The sequence below is a fragment of the Anolis sagrei genome, chromosome 5, assembly GCF_037176765.1.
Source record: "Anolis sagrei isolate rAnoSag1 chromosome 5, rAnoSag1.mat, whole genome shotgun sequence".
NCBI classification, from domain to species: domain Eukaryota; kingdom Metazoa; phylum Chordata; class Lepidosauria; order Squamata; family Dactyloidae; genus Anolis; species Anolis sagrei.
In genome coordinates, this window is record NC_090025.1 from 128,179,789 (window position 1) to 128,203,611 (window position 23,823).

Here is a 23,823-nt window from a genome sequence, read left to right on the forward strand (position 1 = left end):
TCTTCTTTCTTCCTCAGCAGCCTCCTCCATCTCTTTCAATCACCACCACTCACCCCTCCTCCCAGCAGAGCCCCCACTTGACACAAATAAGGCCAGAAAGAGAGAAGAAGGTGGTAAAGTCTTCCATAGGCCATTTTCCCAGGAGCGCTTTGTGTGCTACAGGTATTAAGCATTGAAGGAGCCTCTGCCCTCCCTCCCAGAGCATGATAGGAGTTGAGGTTTTTCTCTTTCTACATTGGTGAAATGTTCTGAAAACTTGGCAGATTTACAGTCATAAATGTGGCCTACAAGTAAGGCATGTGTCATCCTGGTAGGCCTAAAAATGATAGAGAACGAGCCTCTAAAGTTTCTCCATTGGCACCAATGGATTGAATCTTACTGTATTGAAAATGGCACCCCCCTTCCTAATTTTGGGAATTTCCTGGGAGGAATGGGAGGCAGCCAAAAACAAGACCAAAAACGGCACTTTTTTTTTTGGCAGAATCACACATCCCCAATAAACATTATTTCTATGTAGAACTTGATACTGGATTTTAATTAGCTCTAGAGTAGCCAAATTTAGAAATTAATGTCCAGTACCAGTGTTACATTAGCACTTGAATACTAGTGTGATTCAATATTTCTCTCATCCAAATAAAGACATAATTTTAACTCTGAAGCAGATTTTGAGCAAGCGTTGGGAGTAAAAGCAAGTGGAGGACTTCTTACTCATGGTTAATATGTTCAGTCTATTTTGGTGGCTCTATTCAAAGCCTGACTAGTTTTTCAACCAATCCAATGATTCACTATTCTGACACATTCTGTATTATTTTAACGTTACCTTATTTTTATTTATTTTATTTACTTTATTTAAACTCTGCCTTTCTCGCCATGGGGACTCAAGGTGCCTGACATTCTCACACTTTGGTCACAATTTAAAACAAGGAGAATACAAAATAAAAAAAAAAACACTAAAATTATACAGTGTGGATTCAGGTTAAAATACAGTTAAAATATAATAAATACATTTTTAAAGCATTTAAATATCACAATCCACCTCTCTCCCTCCCCAATAGTCCCACCACCCCCTCTCCAGCAGTATGTCCCTTATCCTTCCCCAAATGTCTGCTGGCACAGAAAGGTCTTTATCTGCTTTCAGAAGGGATGTGACCATCCTGATCTCTCATTGGAAAGGGTTCCACCAAAAAGGCCTTCTCCCACATTCCCACCTAGCGCCCTTGAGTGGATGGTGAGACAGAGAGAAAACCCCATCTAGTTGATCATAGATGTCTCACAGGTTCATAGAAAGATATATGGTCCTTCAGATAATCTGGGCCAAAGCTATATCGGGCTTTGTAAGTCAGAACTAGCACTTTGAATTGTGCCTGGAATTGTGTTTGCAGCCAGTGGGGCTGTTGCAACGACAAAGTTGTTTGCTCCCTCTAGCAGTCTGGCTGCTGCTCTTTGGACCAACTGAAGTTTCTGAGTACTTTTCAAAGGCAGCCCCACATAAAGTGTGTTACAGTAGCCCAACTGGGATGTAACTGAGGCTAGTACCTCATTTTTCTTTTACTAGATAGAAATATGAAATCTGCTAATTGTTGCTTTAGGTAGTCACATTACTTGTTTTTGCCAGTAAATCATTTTCTACCAAGAGTGAGAGGATTTAAAGCAAAACTTTGCTTGAATTAACACCTTTCTGTATAATCCTCTTGATGTTTCCCACATATCAGTATTCCTGAAATGAATGAAAGTTGTACAAAAGTACTGCTTGCCTGAAAAATATTTCTCAGTAGATGGTCTGTTTTCTGTAACATTTTGTTTAGGAAACAATGTGCATTCAGAAAAAGAACCATACAGTTTTATAAGATAATACAATTATGTTATAAAGCTGCCCTCTTTTTCAGACAATGCCCTAAAGAACTTCTTGACCTGCAACAATCTTCCATAGAACATTTTTCTCTGGTTTTCATTTAACTTCAGCAAGATATTTTTTCCTTTTTTCATTATCCACAAAGTCTTTCAGTAATTCTTTCACAGAACAATTGCTGGATCTGTGTATATATCCATAATAGTTTTAAGGCCATCTGTATCAATGAAACCTTACAATCACAGTAATATCTGACTTGAGGAATGTTGGCATTGCTAGACAGTATTGTAAAAGCACGAGGTTATTATGGGAAGTATACCACTGATGCCAATTGGAAACATACGTATTGAAAATAGGGATGCATAACCTGCAGTTTACATGCTACTCAAACTCCTTTTATATGCATCTCTCACCCTTTTTTGCTTCAAGCTCTACCAATTAGCTAGGCAACAAAAAAAAGGAGAGAAAATGCTCTTTCATTGCTGCTGATTTAAATGCTGGGACAGTGATCTCTATGTGTTATATCAGTGGAGAAATGCCAGTTCCACTGAAAATTGCTGGAAGCAAAAGGTCAAAAACCTGTACCAACCCTCAAGATTTCAGCAAAAATTCTCTTTTTCTACCATTAACAAATTCTTTTAATGAAGCTACCCTTTTTATCCCCCCCCCCTTTCTGCTTTTTTGCCAGCAATACCTAAAACGTTGGGGTTTGTGTGTTGTGTAAATACTTTTGGGTTAGTTGAATGCCTTTGCTCTTCCAGAAACAATCATGCAAAAAGCAACATTTCCAAAGGATAAAGCTTAATCTCTAGACTTGAGATATCACTGACCAGAAGGTTTTACCTTTCCCATCATCTCTCTTAAATTGATGGGGCAGTGGGAAGCACAGAGATTGTCGAAAAGTGGACGTATATATGCACACTCCCTAAACTCCCTTGTGAGAATAAGTTAGGCACCCTTAATGTAAAGTATCAATTTTTACTGCAACTGAAAATGTATCTTAAATATTAACATAACGTGTTTAATGAGCAGAGATGCAATTGGCGTAAAGTTGCCTTCTAAAAATTAATCCTTCCTACTGGCCTACATGAAATGAAAGTTAACTTCATCAGCTAAAATTCTGAAGCATGCCTGTTGATATTATATAAAACATACATTGGCATATTTGTAAGAAATCTGTATAATATTGTTTCTATCTCTGTTTAAATCCCTACATGTACACTTGCAGATCGAATCTACTTCATTTCTGCCTAACGTGCATATAACGCTTGTATTCCTGCACTTTAGCACTTCCCTCTGTCCTATAGACCTGGTATTTTAATACCAAAAGATTTACCCTTCCAGCCCTAACTTTTATTGGATTTTGCACTTCTCCATTAGTCCTGTCCTAGAACTTTTGTACATGCTTTTAGCCCTCTGAGCTCAATATGTATGATCAGGCTAGGGATTGTTTTTATGATGTTGTGATGTCTTTATTTTATTTTTTTATTATTTTTATTTTATTCCATTGCATCGTGTTTTAATCTATGTTTTTGCCAGGCTTGTCCCAAAGTAAGCCACCCTGAGTCCCTTCGGGGAGATGGAGGCATTGTGTAAAAATAAAGTTATTATTATTATTATTATTATTATTATTATTATTACTACTACTATTATTATACTGCCGTAGGGTTTTTTTATTGGGACACTGAAAAATAGTTTCATTTTAAGTCACCATTTTAGTTGGCAAGAATATTAACTGTAAAGTTTGGGGCCTGATATCTGAGGATTCATAAACTGATTACACTGATGAACAGGAGCTCAAAAACTAATATTTTACATGAAATTGGTAGAAGATGCAGAATACATAGGATTAGAGTTAAGGCTGGTTGATTGGCCACACTATTTGGAGTCTTTCTTGTGTGGTTTTATGTGATTTGGGCCGTATGCTCTGTGTAAGCACATGATCTAAAGCGGAGGGAGAGGTTTCCACTGAAAGGAAGTGATTCAATGACTGGGTTGGGGCAGAGCTGGCAGCTACCAGTTCTTTATATACTTGCTCCCACAGTCTCTGGAAACAGGAGTGCAGAGAACATATAGAGGAAAACAGACGTTTTGCTTGAAGGAAACTTTATCAGGAGTGACTGAATGGGTGTTGTACAACCTGGAACATGTATGTTACATTTGTTTTCTTGCCTTACAATGTGGATAGCTATTCCAGCAACACATGCAAACTAGGTGCCCTGCTGGAAGAGATGGTAATTTACTTGCAGTATGGACTGAAACATATCAGAAAGGATGAGGGTTTTTTTCCGGATAATGTGGATCCAGTTCTTCTTGAAGATAAAGGGGATGCCTTGAGGGAGCACAGCAATCCCAAAGGAGGCGTGTATTTTTAAAAAAATGTGGAACATAGAATTAAAACTGTCAGCAGGCTTACTGCATGTTTAGAAATACAAAGTCTATTCCAAGATTCCAATATTATGGTGATGAAACCAAGAACAGGGACAACAGTTTCAATCCTTAGGGAAAATAAAGACAGAATTGGATGATTCTGTTGATGGAAGCATGCCTATCAGTTCCTAAAGGAACAAGACATGTGGACAGTGATTTCCTCTTGAAAGGAACAGGAGCAATATTATGTGGCCTGTCTGATAGGGTGTCTCAGGAGATTGTTGTCTTCCATGATATAATAGAAAGGTGAACAAGCTCACCAAACACTCCACTTCCCTTCTGATCTGTTTTGAAAGAATGAATGCTGCAAAAATAGCACTGAACACATTGCAAAGGACTATGAGGCTTGGATTTGAAAATTGAAGGAACCTCAGGTATAGACAATTGTTTTATGAGTTTTTCATGCCAAAGTATGTGACACAAGAGGAAAACTAAAAATGCTAAAACAGTCTGCAGATTCTGCTGGGAAAGAGTTGGCGTATTGGGCCATCATCGGTGCTTTTATGACAAAAAACATTTGGCAGAAAATGGTTTGAATAAAAGGTAATAGATTTAGGCAAGAAAAAGGAAATGCACAAATACTTGATAACATTAGAATGAATGGATTTAGAGATCTTAGTAGACTACAAGTTAACCTGAGTCAGAAGTGTGATGTGGAAGTTTAAAAAGCAAATTCAATTCTAGGCGGCATCAAAAGGAGTACAATCTCCAGATTGAGGAAAATAAAAGTACCAATCTTTTGCTTTGGTAAGCCCTCTCCTGGAGTGCTGTATTTAGCTTTGGGCATCACAAATTTAAAAGGATATTGACATGCTAGAACACATCCAGAGAAGAGTGACAAAAATCAGAAAACCAAGTCTTGTGAGGAATGGCTTAAGGAACTGGATATGTTTAACTTGAAGATGAGATGTAGTTGCCATATTTAAATGTCTAAAGGATGACACATAAAAATATAATAAGATTTATCTTCCCCAGAGAGTAGGACACAAACCAGTGGATTGAAATGGCATGAGAAAAAAGATTTCACCTAAGCATTAGAAATAACTTCCTAACTGTATGAACTGTTCAGAAGTGGATTAGACTACCTTTCCCTAGAGATTTTTAAAGGGAGTTTGAATGACATTCTCAGGAGTGCTTTAGCTGTTTATTTGTGCATGGCAAGGGGTCAGACATATCACTATGTGTTCTTAAAATGCAAAAAATGGAAAGTATCTGGAAGATGTGGAACCCTTTAGCTTAGAATTCTCTGGTGTGCTCTGGAATTAATTGTTTGCCTCCCATTTATGTACTAACCTGGGGTGATTGGCTTAGCTTCCAGCATCAGATGGGATCTGATGCCTATGGGGTATTTTGCTACACCACAAACATTGTGTACCATTCCACATTATATTTTAATAACAAAGCTTACAAAGCATTATTATGCGAATATACACATAGACCCTAAGCCAAAACCAGAGTTGAAAAATATGAAAGATGTGTGTCATTACTTGATCTAATGAAATAAGTCTTGCTTTTAACCTTCAGCAAAATAAATGAATACAAAATGAGGCACAGTTATAAACTGATAGTGTTTATTAAGGGATCACAAAGATAGTGCCTTAACTTGGAACCTTTGCAAGGCTCAGAGTTCACAAAATAAGTGTGTGTGACTGCAGCCATGTACCCTTAATTTCACGTAGGCTAGTTAACACACTCATAGGAGTTGTCAGTGAAAAGGGCCATAACACAATTTAGTTACTTGAGCCAGGAAACAGCAAATAAATAAAACAAAACAAAAAAACAAGTTGAGGCAATGTAAGAGTGAGCAACCTCTATGCATGCTACATCCATTTCCTCAGCTAGGTTCCCTCGAGGCCTTGGCTCAAGGACCTGCATGGAGATGAAGCCAAGAATGGTTTGATGAAGTGGCTGGGTTCAGGGAGAGGTTGGGAATGAGAGGACCCAGAAGAGGAATGTCTTCTAGTGGGAAGAACTGCAGTAGTTGCAAGCACTTGAGACTTTGTATAAGAACAATGGTCATCAGCAGCTGATCCGGAGGTACATTGGGATCAATTCTGCTGCTTTGAGAGACCATTCTTTCCAAACAAAACTTTTTTAAACCCTGTAGTATAAAATAAGCCCATATTACTGTCATGGGTTTATTTTTGCTTTTTAACAATTCGAACACAATTCTTTAAAGTTACTCATTAACACTTTCATATTAATGCTATGGGAATATGTAAAATAGGGGTGGACTACTATAACTACGGTCTCAAATATACTTACTCAAGAGTGTGCCCCAATGAATCCTTATGGAGGTCATCCACTATTTAGGACTGAAGTACAATAGTTGTAACACGCTGCTAAAATGAATTTGGGGGGGGGGGGTACCCTTGTTTTGTGTGTGTGCTTTTGTTTCAAACTCCAGAATTCCCCAGCAAGCTTGGACACTTGCCATAGTTCCAGGGGGATTCTGGAAACTCTAGGTGAAAAAGCAATTTCCCATCCTTTGTACTAAATTATGCTACTGAGAGCAGAAGCATTTTTCTAATTTTATCCTTATTTATTTATTTGATTTAAAGCCATTCTTCTCCCAAAACAGGCATTCAAGGAAACTCATGAGGTTAAAAATAAAAACACGTAAAAAAATATAGATTATAATGTTTAAAAAGTTTCCAATTTTAACATTCTATTGGGGTTAAAATGTTTTAAGAACACACCGATAAAAAGTATATAAGCTACCCATTAAATGTCCCCTTTTTGACAATTGCTCAGTTGCCAAAAGTTAGTCATTTATGAAGGTGACTTGTCTCCATTTTTATTTATTTTGTGTCAAAAGAATTGCATAAATAAATTAATATAAAGCTGATAAAATAGAGAGAACACAAGTGGCTAAATACCTTTAAACCAAAAAACTAGTTGCTTTACAACTTGTCTCAGTGAGACAATAATATCGTAGTAGTTTATGAAATTGATTTGTCTCAATTAGCCAACATTAAAATTAAGAATAGTTTAGGATTTACACGTAGCTCTTAATTGTAGTTGTTTGAAAATGTTTTTGAAAGCTTCCACTGAAAGAGGAGAGGCACAAAAGCCTGAATTCAGAGATAAGTCAGAGGTTATTGTTAAATCTACTTAGTGTTTCTATGTCTTTCATGGTGCTTAAGCAAGTTCCAACAATGCCTTTGTTTGCTAGACATCTTCATTCTTTTTATTAGCACTTATCAAACACTGAATTAAATGTGCTAGATTGGCTACTATACAAAACAAAACAAACACTAAATAGCGGTTTATGGGAAAGTTCAATTAAAAGCATGCTTTGGTTGATTTGTTATTAATGTTTTATTATTGATTAAGGTTTATTAAGTGACATTGTTTCTGTAGGTTCAAAGTACCTTAGTTTTCATCCAGTATAACAGTACCTATGCATTGAGTTGAAAGATTTCATTGTTTGTTATGGTTTTGTAATCTTGTCTGGGAAACAGATGGCAAAACACCCCTTGAGCTATGCCTATTTAAATCCAGTATATAGCCCTCTAGAAATTATTAGATTGCAATGTCCATTTCCTCAGTTAGCACATCTAAGGATTCATAAGAGTCGTAGTCCAACACGTTCTCCATTCCTAATTGAAATGCTTCAAATGTTTGAGATTGTGGTTTGCTTTTACAAGTCCCTTGCAGAGAATTCTTTTATGTTTACTCAGACCCTTTATTATTTATTTATTTATTTATTACTTGCACTTATTAACCGCCGCTCTCAGCCCTAGGGTGACTCGTGGCGGTGTACAAAAACATGGAAAAGACAATTTACACTAAGTCATGACAACAAAACAACGTTCTACTAATACAAACATCTAATTATACTAAAAATCCGCTTCGTCTTATCATGGGGTCAAATCAATCTCATAGTCATAGTCCATTCCGGTCGTCATTTCCAATCACATGGCACTCAGTTGAAGGCCATCTCGAAAAGCCATGTTTTCAGGCCCTTACGAAAGGCCATGAGGGAGGGTGCCTGTCTAATTTCAGCGGGGAGGGAGTTCCACAGCCGGGGGGCCACCACCGAGAAGGCCCGCTCTCTCGTCCCCGCCAGACGTGCCTGTGAGGCAGGCGGGACCGAGAGAAGGGCCTCCCCAGATGATCTCAAGGTCCTCGTGGGCTCGTAGGCCGAGATGCGGTCCGCAAGGTATTTTGGGCCGGAACCGTTTAGGGCTTTGTAGGATAACACCAGCACCTTAAATTGGGCCCGGTAGCAAATCGGCAGCCAGTGGAGCTGGGACAACAAGGGCGTGGTATGCTCCCTGCGTCCTGCTCCTGTTAACAACATGGCTGCCGCGCGCTGGACTAGCTGAAGCTTCCGGGCCGTCTTCAAGGGCAGCCCCACGTAGAGAGCGTTGCAGTAGTCGAGGCGGGATGTGACCAAAGCGTGTACCACCGTGGCCTTTCTACACTGCCATATAAAATCCAGATTATCTTCTTTGAACTGGATTATACGGCAGTGTAGAAAGAGCCTCAGTCAGTCAATTGATGCCAATAGCCAAAATCCAAGTTTTAATCCCAGGTAGGATAGATCCACTAAAATAGTGAAAACCTAGTAGATTCCATTGATTCAACATGTCTACTCTTAATAGCAATTCATTCAGTTTAAGTATATCCAGTGATAATGTCAATGAATATTCTGGCCCCTTGATCAGTCCTAACCAAAGGCGTATGCATGCCATCTCTGGGCCTCTTTTTGGATCTCATCTAATCTCCCTTACTAAAACATCTTGTACATTTACAAAACAACCACACTTCAGTTACGTTAAATGTGCAAATGGACTATCTGAATATATTTTGTGAGAAGTATCTTGGTGACTCTGGCGGACCAACATTACACAACATGTAATTACATTGCTATTCTGATACTCTCACAGCAGAATTACCAGACAGATGTACCACCACAAATATTCACAATTAAGGTCTAAGTAGTCTATGACAGAATGAAAAAGAAATAATTTCACATTCTTTCATTTTTACCCTGTAGTAACAAAAGGTAGGGTAAGTAATTGCAAACTCTTTGTTTTGTTTCTCTTTTTCTCTCTATTCGTCAAGCACTTTTGTGCAATGGGAAGTTTCACAAGCACTTGCAAGAGGTTTTTGTTCCCTTGGTCATCCGTTACATTGATCTCATGGAATCATCCATTGCCCAGTCCCTTCACAGAGGTCTTGAACAAGAGTCATGGCAGCCTGTCAAGTAAGTGTTTCCAGAAGACCTAAGCCCACTATTCCAGTAAGATCTTGAGTCCCCATTTGGTTTGTGGCACTCCTTGATGTTCCTTTCTTAAATTCTTTTGTATTATTGTACTCCTGCATTGTTTATTTCTTCACAGGACCATCACCAACAGTCTTCCCAATGTAGCTCTTCCAAAAGTTCCAAGTTTGCCTCTTAATCTTCCACAGATCCCTAGTTTTTCTACACCAACCTGGATGGCTTCTTTATGTGACTCCACGTGTGTATTCTCGATTGCTCTTTAAACGTTGAGTGTGTGTATGTGTGTGTTTCAGCTCTGCACGGCCTTGCTGGTGTCATTGTACAGCTGTATTTGGACTGCATGGTGTTTGTGATCATTTGGTTGGAAATTACAGCTTTTTGGTTGAGAGCCAAGCATGGAATGTCATTGGGTTGTGCCTTTTGGTGTGTAAAATCTCAGTAGGATGTTGCTTAAAATTAACTAGGCAAAGGTTTGTTGTAGTACACTTAGCAGTCATCACCCGTAATTACATAATTGCACCTATTTAGGTAATAAGCAGTGTGGAAACACTTTATATTATTGTATTTGAATGTGTGTGTTTTTCTTAATGTCAATAGCTCTTTGTGTTTTGGCATGCTATTACTAATCCACTGCATTTGCCAAAGAATTTTGAAAATAGCAAATAGCAGCAATTGGTTGCATTATTTTATGAGACTCTTCACATAGTGCTTCCAACATTAATAGAGTTCAGTTTCTACTTAATTAGACCCTGGCTGGAAGAGGTTCCTTGTCTGTATATATAAAAAAATAGTAAACAGGATCATATACTGTAAATGAACAACTTCACCACTGTGTATAATTTACTACAACAGAGGAAAATTATTGGGGAGATTTTAAAGAATGCCCATTACAAGCTTTCAGTAAGCAGAACATTGTTCATAGAAACATAAGGAAAAAAGGATATGCAATAAATGTATAAGCAATTTATGATTTCTGTTCCACTACTCTTTGCAAGCATTGTCTTGACAGTTCTGTTGGTTATATTCAGAGTGTGCTATTGCTTATGTAATCAAAATGACATAATTCACACATAAGAGGTAGGGAGTCCATCAGTGAACAACCCAGGGTCTGCACATGTTAAAAGTAAAAAATGAATATTCCGGATACATTCATGACTGTAAAACACTATAAAGGGGAGCATTCTCTCTTGTAACAATGGGTTTCAAATCCCATTTCTGCTTATTCTATAAGAGAAAATTGATAAGATACCAAGCTAACAATTATATTTGTTTCAATTTATCTAACAGTCAGTATAAGGGAAGCCTGATAAATAGCCAAAGGGAAGAAATGGTTGGAAGAGAAAGGATGATATCTTGCCCCATGAAGTTCTTCACTGTTTGCCCCTAGTTAAGCCCTTTTTCGTTAGTTAATATTTTGTGTACAGTTTCGGGGGGGGGGGGGGCTCTAGACAGCCTCTTTGCATTTGAAGCCTCCATCGCCCTGCTCCTTTAAGAATCCCCTCTGGGGCAGAGCCTCTGCCAAGGCACTTCTGGTTCTTGGAAGAGTCAGCCTTTTCATGACTGGAAGGGGAAGAGAGAGGAAGGCCAGTTAGTCTACAAATAGCACGTGCAGTCAGAGCTGTATGAGCTGTATTCAAGTCCGGTCAGAGTTAAATATTGAGACCATCTTAGAGGCAGTTGAACACCATACAAGAAAGAGACAATAAGAAGAAATAAAGATTCAGGAGACTGTGTCTGTCTCTCAATGACTTTACCTCTCCTCATAAAGACTTTGTAGTGAGACTCAGGAGGAGAGAGAGTCTAAAATTCTTGTCCGTTAATAAATTTCTGTTTGATTCAACTATATAGTCTCCAATCTGTTCCCTGCACAGCTAGTTCACCTTCCAAGTAGTTAAGATAGCGTGGGGGCAGAACAGATGGAACATCCCCCTTTTTAATGCAGTTGTCTTACTCCCGCTTTGCAAATGGTGTGTTGGATAGTTATGCCATGAATGTGCTGAATGTGTACAATCGGGCATTTTATTTTTTCCCCTCCATGAAATCTTAGTACAGAGGTGAATCACTAGTGGAAGCTTCTGGTGATTTTTTTATACTTCAGTTGTTATCCCTTTATCATATCTAAGTTATCCTTTTATGCACTATTTGTAGAATCTCTCTCAGCCCTCATCAGGATAGTTAACACTACATTTTAAACATAACCAGTTTAATAGGAAGGATTTTTGTGATAATCTTTCAATGTGCTACAATGGAATGGCTAGAAGTTGCTTTCTTTAACATCTTCCAGTGTTATATCTATCTCTCTAGTGTGTTTTTGTCAAAATTAGATTATTTCTGAAATCTGGCATTGTTTTACATTTCTCTTAGTGTTTTATTTGTATGGTACTCTGAAATCCCATGTTGAAGGAAGAGATAAATATTTAAATGCTTACATGTAGCTTACTGAAAAATAGTGCCAATTCAGCAATTTTGGCCATATATGCCTTTGTATATTTTTTAGATTATCTCTTGCTTGCATAGCATCCAAAAATTTATAACTATAACATTTAGCAATATTTTTTTCCATATTTGGGGGGGGGGGGTGTTCCGTGTCAGGAGCGACCTGAGAAACTGCAAGCCACTTCTGGTGTGAGAGAATTGGCTGTCTGCAAGGACGTTGCCCAGGTGACAACCGGGTGGGTTGATGTTTTGCTATCCTTGTGGGAGGCTTCTCACATGGGGAGCTGGAGCTGACAGAGGGAGGTCATCTACACCCTCCCCGGATTTGAACCTCTGACCTGTCAGTCATAAGTCCTGCTAGCACAAGGGTTTAACCCATTGCGCCACCGGGGGCTTCCATACTTTGGGTGACTGGATTTTGTCCAGTTCTTCTTGATACCCCCCTCCCCCATCTCCATCCTCAAGTGTGCTTCTCTCCTCCTAGCCACTATTGGTGGTGTTCATCCATATGTCTCCCCCTTTTGATCCCATTTGCACCACATTACAGAGAAAGAGAGAGCAGCAAATGCTCATCTCCCTTCATCTTGTTATTCAGTAATCGAGAGCATGTAAACAAACCGCAACAACCAGGACGAGAAGTGACTGGGGCAAAATGCTAAAGAGCTTCTCAGAGATGTTCTTGCTGGAACACAGACTTCAGCACTTGCCTTATAATACCAATCTGTAACACCAGCCCCAAGGTTGTATGTAGAATATGATACAAGCTCCCTTGGCATCGTAAGAGATTGTAAGTGTAAGCGGTATGAATGTATGAGGAAAATTTTATATGAAGTCAGAGCATTGCTCCATCTACTCCAGTTTTGTTTTCTTTGACTGCCAGAGGTATTCCTAAATTTGATACCTTATCTCTTTGATCCAGAGATGATGGAAACAGGCCTTGAAACCTTCTAGATGCAACCCAAATGCTTTTCTGCTCAACTCTGGCCCTTGTAATAAAACTGGTTATCAGCACTTTGAACTTAATTTAGATGCACTTTAATTGCGATCTTCAAGTATAAGGGTCACCAAACTCAGACCAACGGCCCTTCAAAGTCATTTACCCACCCTTCAATTTAAACCTTAGACTTAGGATCACCCCTAAGTCTGAAACAACTTGAAGGCACACAACAACAATCCTAATTAGTTTAACTATCTGACCAGCCAAAAGAAAGCCCACTGAAATACTGGTAAATTTATGTTGGCTAAATTTGTGCTTCATTTTAAATATTGTATTGTTCTTTTGTTATTATTTTTTGCACTACAAATAAAATACATGTAGTGTGCATGGTAATTTGTTCATTTTTAAAACTATATTCCAGCCCTCTAACAGTCTGAGGGACCATGAACCGGCCCTCTGCTTAAAAGGTTTGAGGACCCCTGTTCTAGTACTTGAAAGAGGCAAAGAAAGAACTCCTAAAAATTAGGAAATTATCACTTGTTCAGAATGTCAACTGATCTCTGCATATAACTTTCACATTCTGCTTGTGCTTCCAATTAAAAATATTTTGTTGAGATTTAGATTAATGAAAACAATTATTAGATGGTTTGTTAAATAGATCCATATGTATTTTAAAATTTTATCTCTCCTGATTTTTGGCTTTTTAAAAAAGGCTTTGTTTCATTCACGGCCTTTGTTTTATGTACAAAATTGTTAAAATATTATATACAATTATCTTCACACTCTTTGTATAAGTATATATGAAACAGCAATGAATGTCTTATTTAAACTCCCAACTACAAGATATTTCAAAGACTCCCAAAAAATCTGAAATCCCAAACCCTTCTAGTTCCAAGCATTTTGGATAAGTGTTACTCAACTCAGATAGGAAGAGAGACTTTATAGACATATTTGCATTCACTTAACATGGTCTTCCATATTTTCCTCCTTTATCTCCAATATTAAAATGTATTTTCTAAATATTAAATTGTATTTTATTAAATGTAGTTATATTTTATGTATTATTTTGTAATTTTATGTGCTAGTTAAATTGTTTTCTACTTCAGTCGGTGGTGACGGTTTTGTTTTTTAAATGTAACTACAAGTCGGTACAATTAATAATGATCTGCCTGCCAATATTCAGCTTTTACACCCCAAAAAATTAAAAGTTAGGAACAAAGCCTTTGTATCATACAACTTGCTCTATTTTACACAGTTTGTTGGCTTTGAAGAGCAATGTTGTAGCATTATCAGCTTCTACACTTGGAAAGGAGGAGGAATGGCTTGTCTTTTCCCTCTAACATCCAAATATCTTAGGCTGACTCATTGCATAAAACACACACCATTTCTATCAATTAACTGTAGCATGTAACTGTTCTACTAGCATTTCTATTCAGAACAAAAGCTCTCTCTTTTCCTTGTGCAGGGTTAGAAACAGTATATGTGTGTTCTTATTTATTATGACAGAGTCTCAAGAACATAATTACTTTGTTTTCACTTGTTTTTGCTGTTCTTCCTCTATAATGGTACATTTGGGGCATTGTGCATTAAGGTTGAGGAGGTATTGAGAGAGCCAAATGCAGTGTGTAGCATTCAGTGTTCTCTTTGATTGGTCCCTTGAGAGGCTAACACAGAGGACACTTTGGCTAGACATGAAAAGCATGCCTGAATTGTGCTTCGAGTTGTCTAGGAAAACACCCAGGAAAGCAGGATTTAAACAATGTGCCAGGGAAAAAGGCTGCAAGCATATAATTAGCCAGGATAGGTATTCTCCCTGAAAGATATTCATTTATTTTCCTTCACTGTTCACTTCTACAGTTTTTAACAAGGCGACATACTCTAGGGCTTGTTTTGAATAATCAGGAATGTGAACAGAGGGCAATCTGGTATTCCTGTGAGGTTTGGATCAGATGATCAAGCTAATACATCAATTAGAGTGGTACAAACACTGATTTTATTTATGGGGATTGACTACAGTTAAGATTAATGTTCTTAGTAGCACATACTTCCTAGTTCTTGTTTTATGCGGAATGCTTGGATACTGTAGATGGGGAAAGGATTACCTGGACAGGACTCAAAGCCATAGGATATGCTGCTGTATCTTGTAATGTAACCTGTTACTCAACGTATGACAATAGCTTACAGTGAGCCCACTGTATCATGGGGTTCAGTTCTGAGAGCCATCATAGATATGAAAAAGAACTCAGATAATCAAATCCCATATTATTAACTGATGACAACCTGAATGCTTACACTTCATCATGTCCAGGTTCCCATTGCCACCATGTAATAATATGGTATGCAACAATCCATGGTTACTGAAAATCATAAACCTTGATCACATGAAAAATAAAACTGAAAATAAAATACAGTGGACCATCTCGTTCTCATGGATCCAGAGGACCTAATGTATTTTATTCTCAGTTTATTTCCATTAAGTGTTGACTAACAATGCAGCAGTTGATTGTAGTTCCAGTTGTCCTTGAAATTAGAAATTGGATTTAGGACAAAGTTCTGAGCTTGAAACAACGACATTCATGATTTTTTTTTAACAGCTTGACTTTATTTCATCACAAATTTAAGAAAAGTACTGGCAGAGGGAGGGAATTGTGTGGTTTCTTATACATTTGACCTGCCTTTTGTACAATTGAGCAGACTCATGATAGATTACAGTAATGCCATAATTTAATGCTCAGATTAAGATAATGGCCTTATGCAGGCTTTTTTGTCATCTGCATAATTATGTACTAAAGTGTCCTACTTAAACAGGAAAGGCCTATCTTTTATCATATGCTTGGAAGGCTGCCCAGGTCAAGACTTGTATAAAGGCAACAGATTTCAGATTGGGAGATCACAGGCCCATTAAAAGTTAATACAAGCCAACAAATTGACAAGGTATACAGGTCGCCTGGTTGCACCATTCCACTGACTTCTTTTACCCGATTTTATTTGGAGTTTATTGTGCAGTTCTGAAAACCACACTTTAAGAAGAATATCTTACTGGCAGCTTCAAGGAACATGTTGCCTTAGTAATGCTGGGACCTTCAAGGGATCTCTTGTCTTAGTAATGGCTGGAATTAGCCCTACTGTGATGCAGGGTGTAGCAAAGTTCTGCATCTGGTTTGGGAAGACTGAATCTTGACTCATGCAACCTTGACATTTGTCTCAACCTGAATGCATGCCTAGAATAGAATAGGAATGTTATTGGTGAATTTAGGGATGTCTCAGATACAGATGAACATAAGACTGCATGAGATCATATGTTATTTTGTTGTATAAGGTTCAATCTCACCTCCTAGCTGCTAGGAAACTGTTCATTTGCACCATCAATATTTGCAGCTTTGAAGATTTTTCACATAAGTTAACACATTTAGAAATAGAAAAGTGGTAGTGAAACAGAAATTAATTTCACACAACAGGACTTCTATTTCCCTAGGGATGGGATTCCTCTGTTTTAGGATCATAAGAAAAAGCTGCTACAGAATTAAAATCAAAGAAACAGCATGAAGAAATGAAAAGAAGAAACCTCATTGGGATCTGTTCAGTTAGATTATCCCCAAAAGGTAACTTTTCCAAGTTCTGAAAGGAGTAACTTCCTTTACAGTTCATTCAAGGCCATAGCATTTGTGGCTGATGACTCCCATAACAGTGTGGCAATTGATCCGCTCCAGATTTTGCTCTGAAGTTAAAAAGAACTATACAAGTTGGTGGGTGTGTTCCTAGATTAGTGGATGGACAACAAATATTGTCTCCAATGAAATTGTGCATTTAGATGCAGCCATCCTTTCTTTTGCGGTTTCTTCAGATTTTTGTCCAGGATAGATTTTTATAAAGATCTCAAGATTTGGCCAGATGTAAGCAAGATGCAATTTCTTTCTGATATTGATGCTGTCATTCCTATCCTAATGAAAGTTAAAATAAAAAATATTATCAACACTCCCACTTGGTTTCATACCAATGTCAAGTTGCCAGTTGGATTTGGTAATATTACCGATGAGTAATCCATATATCTATGCAGATTTTGTTGGCTCAAGCTCTAAGCAACCCTTCCCGTTATCTAGGCTACATATTCTGAACCCAGCATTTGGAGATTCAGTGATAACATCTGTATCCAAACTAGAGTAAGACAAATGTTTCTTACCCTTCTTTTATGACAGCATGAGAAGGATCAGCTACCAGGTAATACAGAGGCAGATATCCAGGCACTTTCTTGATAACATTAAAGAATCAAGAAACATTTTACCAAATACCTGTGCTGACGTTATTGAGCACTTGGCTCAGCCATTACTTCAGAAATGCAGTAATTATACAGTATTTTTGCTGCTGTCCCTGCTTTTAAAAAATCAAGAAAATACACAGTACATCACTAGAGAAGGAAAATGGATTGCTTTTTAAGATACCTTGCTGGTTTCTTCGGATTTCTTTTTAAAGCATTGTCTGAGTGCACTTTTTTGGATACTTAAAGGGCTGCCTCAGAGTGGAAAGCATAGTCACATTATTTTTTGCCCCTGTTCTGGGGATGCATGGCTCAGCAGTACTACATGTGAAAAAGACATTTCATTTTTGTTGATCATAAATTGAACATAAACTATGAGTATAATACTGCTTCACAGAAGATAAATACTCTTTTTACCTGCATTAATACACCATAATTTACAAGTTGAAGGAGGTAATCGTAACACTATATTCTGCTCTGGTCAGGCCTCATATGGAGCAATGTATTCATTTCTGGGCACCTCATTTTAAGAATGCTAAAGACAAGCTGGAGCAGGTTCAGAGAACGGCCAGTAGAGGAATGGTGAACAAAATATGAGGAAAGGTTTAAACAGCTTGGCATGTTCAACCTGATGGAGAGAAGACTGAGTGAAAGAATGGTTGCTGTCTTTAAACATCTCAAGGGTTGTCACAGAGAGGGGACAAGCATGTTTTCTGCTACTCCAATGGTTAGGAAAAGGTACAATGGGTTGAAGTTATAGAAGGGTATATTTTCATTGAACATTAGAGGAAACCTCTTGATCATATGAGCTGTTAAGCAATGGTTCCAGTTGCCTAGAGAGGTGATGTAGTTTACTTTTCTGAGTTCAAATAGAGGCTGGGGAATGCTTTATCTGGAAATCCTGCATCCAGAAGAGGCTGGCCTTAGTGGTCTTTGAGCCTCTTCCACCTTCATGATTCTATGAGTTGCTATACAAAAGAGAGAATGCTATAGCTATGGAACAATAAGAGGAAAATAGAAGTCATATAATAATCCCTAGACTGGCAAGCAAAAGAGCCTGCATTCTTCCAAGAAACAGTGTAAAGAATATCCATATTTTCACTCTTAACAGGAAGGTTGTTTCAGCACCACAAGACATCTTGTCTAAAAAAAACTTTCAAGTACACCAAAGTTTTCCACTTCTTATGCAACAGAAAAATGGCAAGCATTTCCTCCCCATCCCTTCAGTTTGTTCAAAAAAATTGTATGCAAAACTATTATTTCTTCCCATTTTGTTAAACAAAGCAGACATAAAGAGGGCAAGTCATTTCCATTAATGCAAAAAAGACTTCATAACCAGAAATGCATGCTGGAAAAAATGTGCATAAAGACTCACTTGACAAGGAGTAAATTTTTGTTTGTAATATTAAGAACAGTGGGGATTCACATCCCTACTATCAAATTACTTCTCCCGTTTCAGCAGGTAAAGTTGTTATAAACAGGACCACCCAAGAACAGATGCAACAGCCAGAGTTAGCCTTGATACTCCCACCACATGAGCACACAAATTGTGGCTTGCCCCTTCCAGAGTCATCTAGGAGGGACAGTCTGAAAACAGAAGTATATTTCTAGTTACACCCTATTGAGAGATTTCTTCCTTTTTTCTTTTTCGACATTTCTGGCCATCTAGGGCCCCTGGAAATTCCCAGGAGCAAAAAGATTGGCCCTCCAAGCAAGATAATAGTGATTCCAAAATGCTTTGTTGTTCTTGTTTTGTAAAACCACAAGACATATATGGAGAGGGATCTTTGTGTTCTCTACTATGTGATTCAAATATTGCTAGCAACATTTTTGGGGTTGTCATTTCTACAGTAACGGATCGGCAACATCAGAAGATCTCTTCTGGAAACTTGATGCACTACAGATGTTTGTTTTTGATCTCCATTGGCCAGAACCAGAATTTGCCCATCACTTAGAACAGAGGCTCAAACTCATGGCCAGTGATATGATAGAAGCCTGCATCAAAAGGTACTTGTACATTTTCTGATGTTCTCTTAACACATAATATTTGGAGGTGTTGCCAAGTTTTCAAGGACACTGGGAAAGATGCTCTCATTGGGTCTTTTGTCTTCTCCTCCTTCCTCTCTTCAGAGGGCCCTTCCACACAGCCATATAGCCCACAATATCAAGGCAGATAATCCACAATATCTGCTTTGAACTGGGTTATCTGAGTCCACACTTCCATATAATCCAGTTCAATGTGGATTTTATACAGCTGTGTGGAAGGGAGCCTGAGGCTGGATCCACAATGCCCTATATCCCAGGATCTGATCCAAGATTATCTGCTTATCCCAGATTATCTGACAATATGGAAAGCAGACAATCAAAGTGGACAAGCAGTTGCTTTGAACTGCTTACTATAGCTTTTGTTACTAGCTTATTTTTCTCAGTCTCAAAAATACTACATACAAGACCCCTTTACATGATAGAGATATATTAGCTCTAATATCAGAGACCCTATATCTCCGGATCTTTGTTGCTAGGGAACATGAAAGAGAGGGTGCTGTTGCATTTCTGTCCCTCCTATAGGCTTCCCATAGGGATCTGGTTGACCTTCCTGTAAACAGAAACCTGATTTAAATAGGCATTTGGTCTGATCCAGCACAGTTCTCCTTCCATTCTTAGCTTATCTACAACACTCATAGCAATTGCCATATGACCTTGTGGCAGCAGAGAATGTGTGCACTAGTCTTTAGTTGCTTCTAATGAGAGCAATTCAAATATCTCTTTTCCCCCTTTACCACATACTTCTAAATTACTCCTCTGTGAGAGTTCTGTTATGTAAAGGAACAATGATACTTTTCCCTGTTTATATCAAAATCTGTCACACTTAGGTCTAACCATATTTTTCAGACTGTTAGAAGTACTTGAATATGTTATGTGACAATTTGTATTTGTTTTTGCTTTGTGAAAATTGTGCTGAAAGCTTATCTGTCAGATAGTCTTTAACACATTGTGTGGTTTAGTGTTTTGTCATATTACTCAGTTAAATAGAAATCTAACCTTCAGATTTGTGAACATGATATTTCACTACTTGAATATTTTGAAACACTTCTAGTTTGATTTTCAGTGCATGAAAAATAGATTTAATTATAATTTCAGTTTTACGCTTTATTTATCTCAAAATATGACAGATCTTTCTTGCATGATTTAATAGAACGAGAATTGCTTTTGAACTGAAACTACAGAAGATGAGCAAATCAACAGACTTGCGTATTCCTGCTTCCGTATGCACAATGTTCAACGTTCTAGTTGATGCTAAGAAGCAAACTGCTAAACTGTGTGTTCTAGATGGTGGACAGGAGGTAAGCAAAAATGTAAACATATTAAAATCCATTCAGTAGCACAGAAGTAGTGCTCAAGAACATTACTTTTTTAGACAATAATGCATTGAATCCTCAAACCATCTAGTGGAAGGATTCTGGAAAGTGTCATCCAAAAATGTAATATTTCCAGGTCCTGCACAGAAAATTCAGTTTGCTCTGGACTAGTTCTTGCCAGTTTCAAGCACTAAGAAAGAAATATTTTCAAAGGAAGAAGATCAAATGGGAATTGTGGCAGAAAGGAACAAATGTAATCTAGTCCATTGGCCACTATCAAATTGTTATCATTGGTTCCACTATAAAAGGCAATTTCCTGTACCTACAACCTAAAAACCTGATCTAGAAGCTTGGAGAAACCATCTCGAGGATGGTTTTTTTTAGTATCGGATGAGGAAAGGACACTTACCAATTTTGCTGGAAACTGATCTTGGCTATTCCTCTAGCCAATTTTATTCATCTCATGCTTTTTCTATCATACTTCCACTTGTCTTACATTATCCCTGAACAACTGGAGATTCAATAAACTACAAGTAACAGCCAGAATATTATGCACCATTAAGGCTTTTCTGTACGATATTAATAATGTGTGTTTCCATGATGGCTTTATTTGGTTGTGAATGTGTCTTTAACTCAACCTATGGCAACCCCATGAATTCCATAGGGTCGTCTTGGACAAGGGATACTCAGAGGTTGTTTGCCTTCCTATGAAATGTGTGAAAATTAGTTAAAAGGGGTTTCAAAAAGGTCGAAAAATGCAATTTCCACTTGATAGCTACCGTCTACATATATTTGGCCTTGTATCCCATCTAAACTGATCTCAAACCAGTGCAAAAGAAAGTTGACTATTTTTGCTTGTAGGGAGCAGGAAATGAAGAGCCAAAGTATATTGATTACAGGAAGCAATATTGGCTACCAAGCCCAGTCAATATAAATATATGAATTGGATATGTTAAGTTCATACATTTTGGAGTGTCTTGTTTTGCAGTAGGACTATCTTTAATATATATATCCATTTACGTGTTATAGTATTTCCATAGTTCCATTTTATTTGTGCTCTCTTTTTGTTTAAATATGCTTTATTAAATGTGTTTAGTTCATTACTTCTTACATTATTTTGTAATTATTATTTTCACCATTTTCCCATTGTTTTGGGGGGGCTCTTTCTGTTCCACGGTCCAGTTTGCTAAGCAATGGGTAAGTTGGCTTTTCTGTTTTTAATGTCTTTTGTCTTCCAAATGTTTCTGTGTTCATTATTTGTAATGTAAACCATGATTTGGGGGGGGGGGGGGGTTGTCAGCAGTTCACAACTTTGGCTGAAAATGTCAATTCACTTGCACCAGCAAGCAAAATCATTGTAAATGCTATACAAACATAACTAAAAGAGGTAATGTGTGCTTTCAATAACTAATTGTATTTGGAAGACATGCCAAATCTTCCAAAATTATTAAAGGAAAAAAGGCCCACCACCTTTTACATTTTTAAAATAACCTTTATTGAGAATTTTCATTATATAAGATTATATAAAACCATAAGAGTAGAGAAAAAGAAAGAAAAAAAGGATTAAAGAAAAATGAGAATTTTTTGCTCCCTGGTATCATCTGGAGGTCTTCTTCACTTTCATCTTATTCACCTTCTCTTCTTCTCCTTCTCTTGCTTTTCTTTCCCTTCCCTTTTTGCATTTCATTCATTGTTATCGGTTTTAGGTCAAGATCACTTTCTTCTTTTGTCTCAGGTATTTAGTAACTTTTTTCCAGTCTGTTTCTATCATTCTTGTTTCTTTATTCTTTGACATAAGGTAGGCGAGCCTATCCATGTTCCTAATATCTAGTATTTTCGTCAGCCACTCGTCTTCATCTGATATTTCTTCTTGTTTCCATCTTCTTGCAAAGCACATTCTTGCAGCTTTCAGTATCAAGAATAATAGTTTGTCTGTATTTCTTTCTAATTTTATATCATACATGCCTAATAAAAATAATTCTGGTTTCCAGGGGATTTGTATTTTTAGCATTTTTTCCAATCTCTTTCTGTATTCTCTTCCAAAATCCCCTTGCTCTGTCACATGTCCACCACATGTGGTAGTAAGAACCTTCCTTTGCTCTACATTTCCAACAATTTGTGCTCGTATTGTTATAGATTTTTCCCAGCTTTTTCGGAGTCATGTACCATCTTTGTGATATTTTCACCCAGTTTTCTTTCAGGTCCGCTGCATATATAAACTTTATCTTTCTTTTCCAAAATTCCCCCCATTCTTCTTTTCTAATATTCCTTCCTATATTTTCATTCCATCTTTTCATATAATTCTTTTCTTTCTTTAATGTGGTTGTCCTATTATATGTGCACAGATAACAGTGCTATAAAATCTGCTTAATATTTCCTACATTCATATGGCCCAGGATACAACCCTGTGGCACCCCACTAGTCACTTATTTCCTCTGGGTCCAGTCATTTAACCAACTAACAGTAGTATTATCTAGCCCACATTTTACTAATTTGTTTGCAAGATGATCATGGGAGTCTTTGTCAAAGGCCTCACTGAAATCAAGAAATGTTACATCCACAGCATCCTCTGCACCTACGAAGCTTGTAACCCTATCGAAAAAGAGATAAGATTAGTCCGACATGAGTTGCTTTTCAGAAATCTATATTGAATTTTAATAAGCTCAGCATTCCTTTCTAAGCGATTGCAGACTGCCTCCTTAATGATCTGCTCCAGAATCTTTTCTAGTATTGATGTCTGGCTGGCTGGGTGGTAACTGTTTTGGTCCTCTTTTTTTCCCCTTCTTGAACATAGGGACAACATTTGCCCTCCTCCAGTCTGTTGGGACTTCTCTTGTTCTCCAAGAATTCTCAAATCTTATTGCCAGAGGTTCTGAAATGACTTCTTCTACTTCCTTCGTGGACATAGTTCATCTGGCCCTGGTGACTTGAATTAATCTATAGTAGCCAGGTATTCGTGGGCTACTTCTTTACCTATTTTGGGTTGCCAATCTCCTTTTAAGAGAACACTGAGGCAAAGAAGGTGTTGAGCAGCTTGGCCTTTTTCCTCTCCTCTGTTAGCATTGCACCACCTTCTCCACATTGAGGCCTTACAGCTTCCTTTTTCCTCCCTTTTCTACTGACGTAACCAAAGAACCCCTTTTAATGGTTTTTAATCTCTCTATCAAGCTTGAGCTCATTTTGCAATATGAGCTTTGGACCTTTTCTCTACATCTGTTGATTATTTGTTTGAATTCATCTTTGGTGATCCTCCCCCACACTTTTCCATTTCTTGTACATGTCTCTTTTAAAGCTTAGCTCAGTTCTTTGGACTACTTCTTTTTT

General features: G+C 37.7%; 1 protein-coding gene across 11 annotated transcripts in view; it reads left to right on the forward strand.

The window, feature by feature from the left end:
- The window catches only part of CADPS2 (calcium dependent secretion activator 2), a 326,390-nt gene that overhangs the window by 242,639 nt on the left and 59,928 nt on the right, over positions 1–23,823 (forward strand). For 3 of the 11 annotated variants that reach the window (XM_060777737.2, XM_060777739.2, XM_060777740.2), the window contains 5 exons: positions 9,353–9,494; positions 9,631–9,750; positions 18,992–19,147; positions 20,337–20,484; positions 21,682–21,696. In XM_060777737.2, the coding sequence (XP_060633720.2) occupies positions 9,353–9,494; positions 9,631–9,750; positions 18,992–19,147; positions 20,337–20,484; positions 21,682–21,696 (581 nt within the window). The remainder of the gene's footprint in view (positions 1–9,352; positions 9,495–9,630; positions 9,751–18,991; positions 19,148–20,336; positions 20,485–21,681; positions 21,697–23,823) is intronic. The other 8 variants (XM_060777738.2, XM_060777741.2, XM_060777747.2 and 5 more) reach the window with 3 other exon arrangements.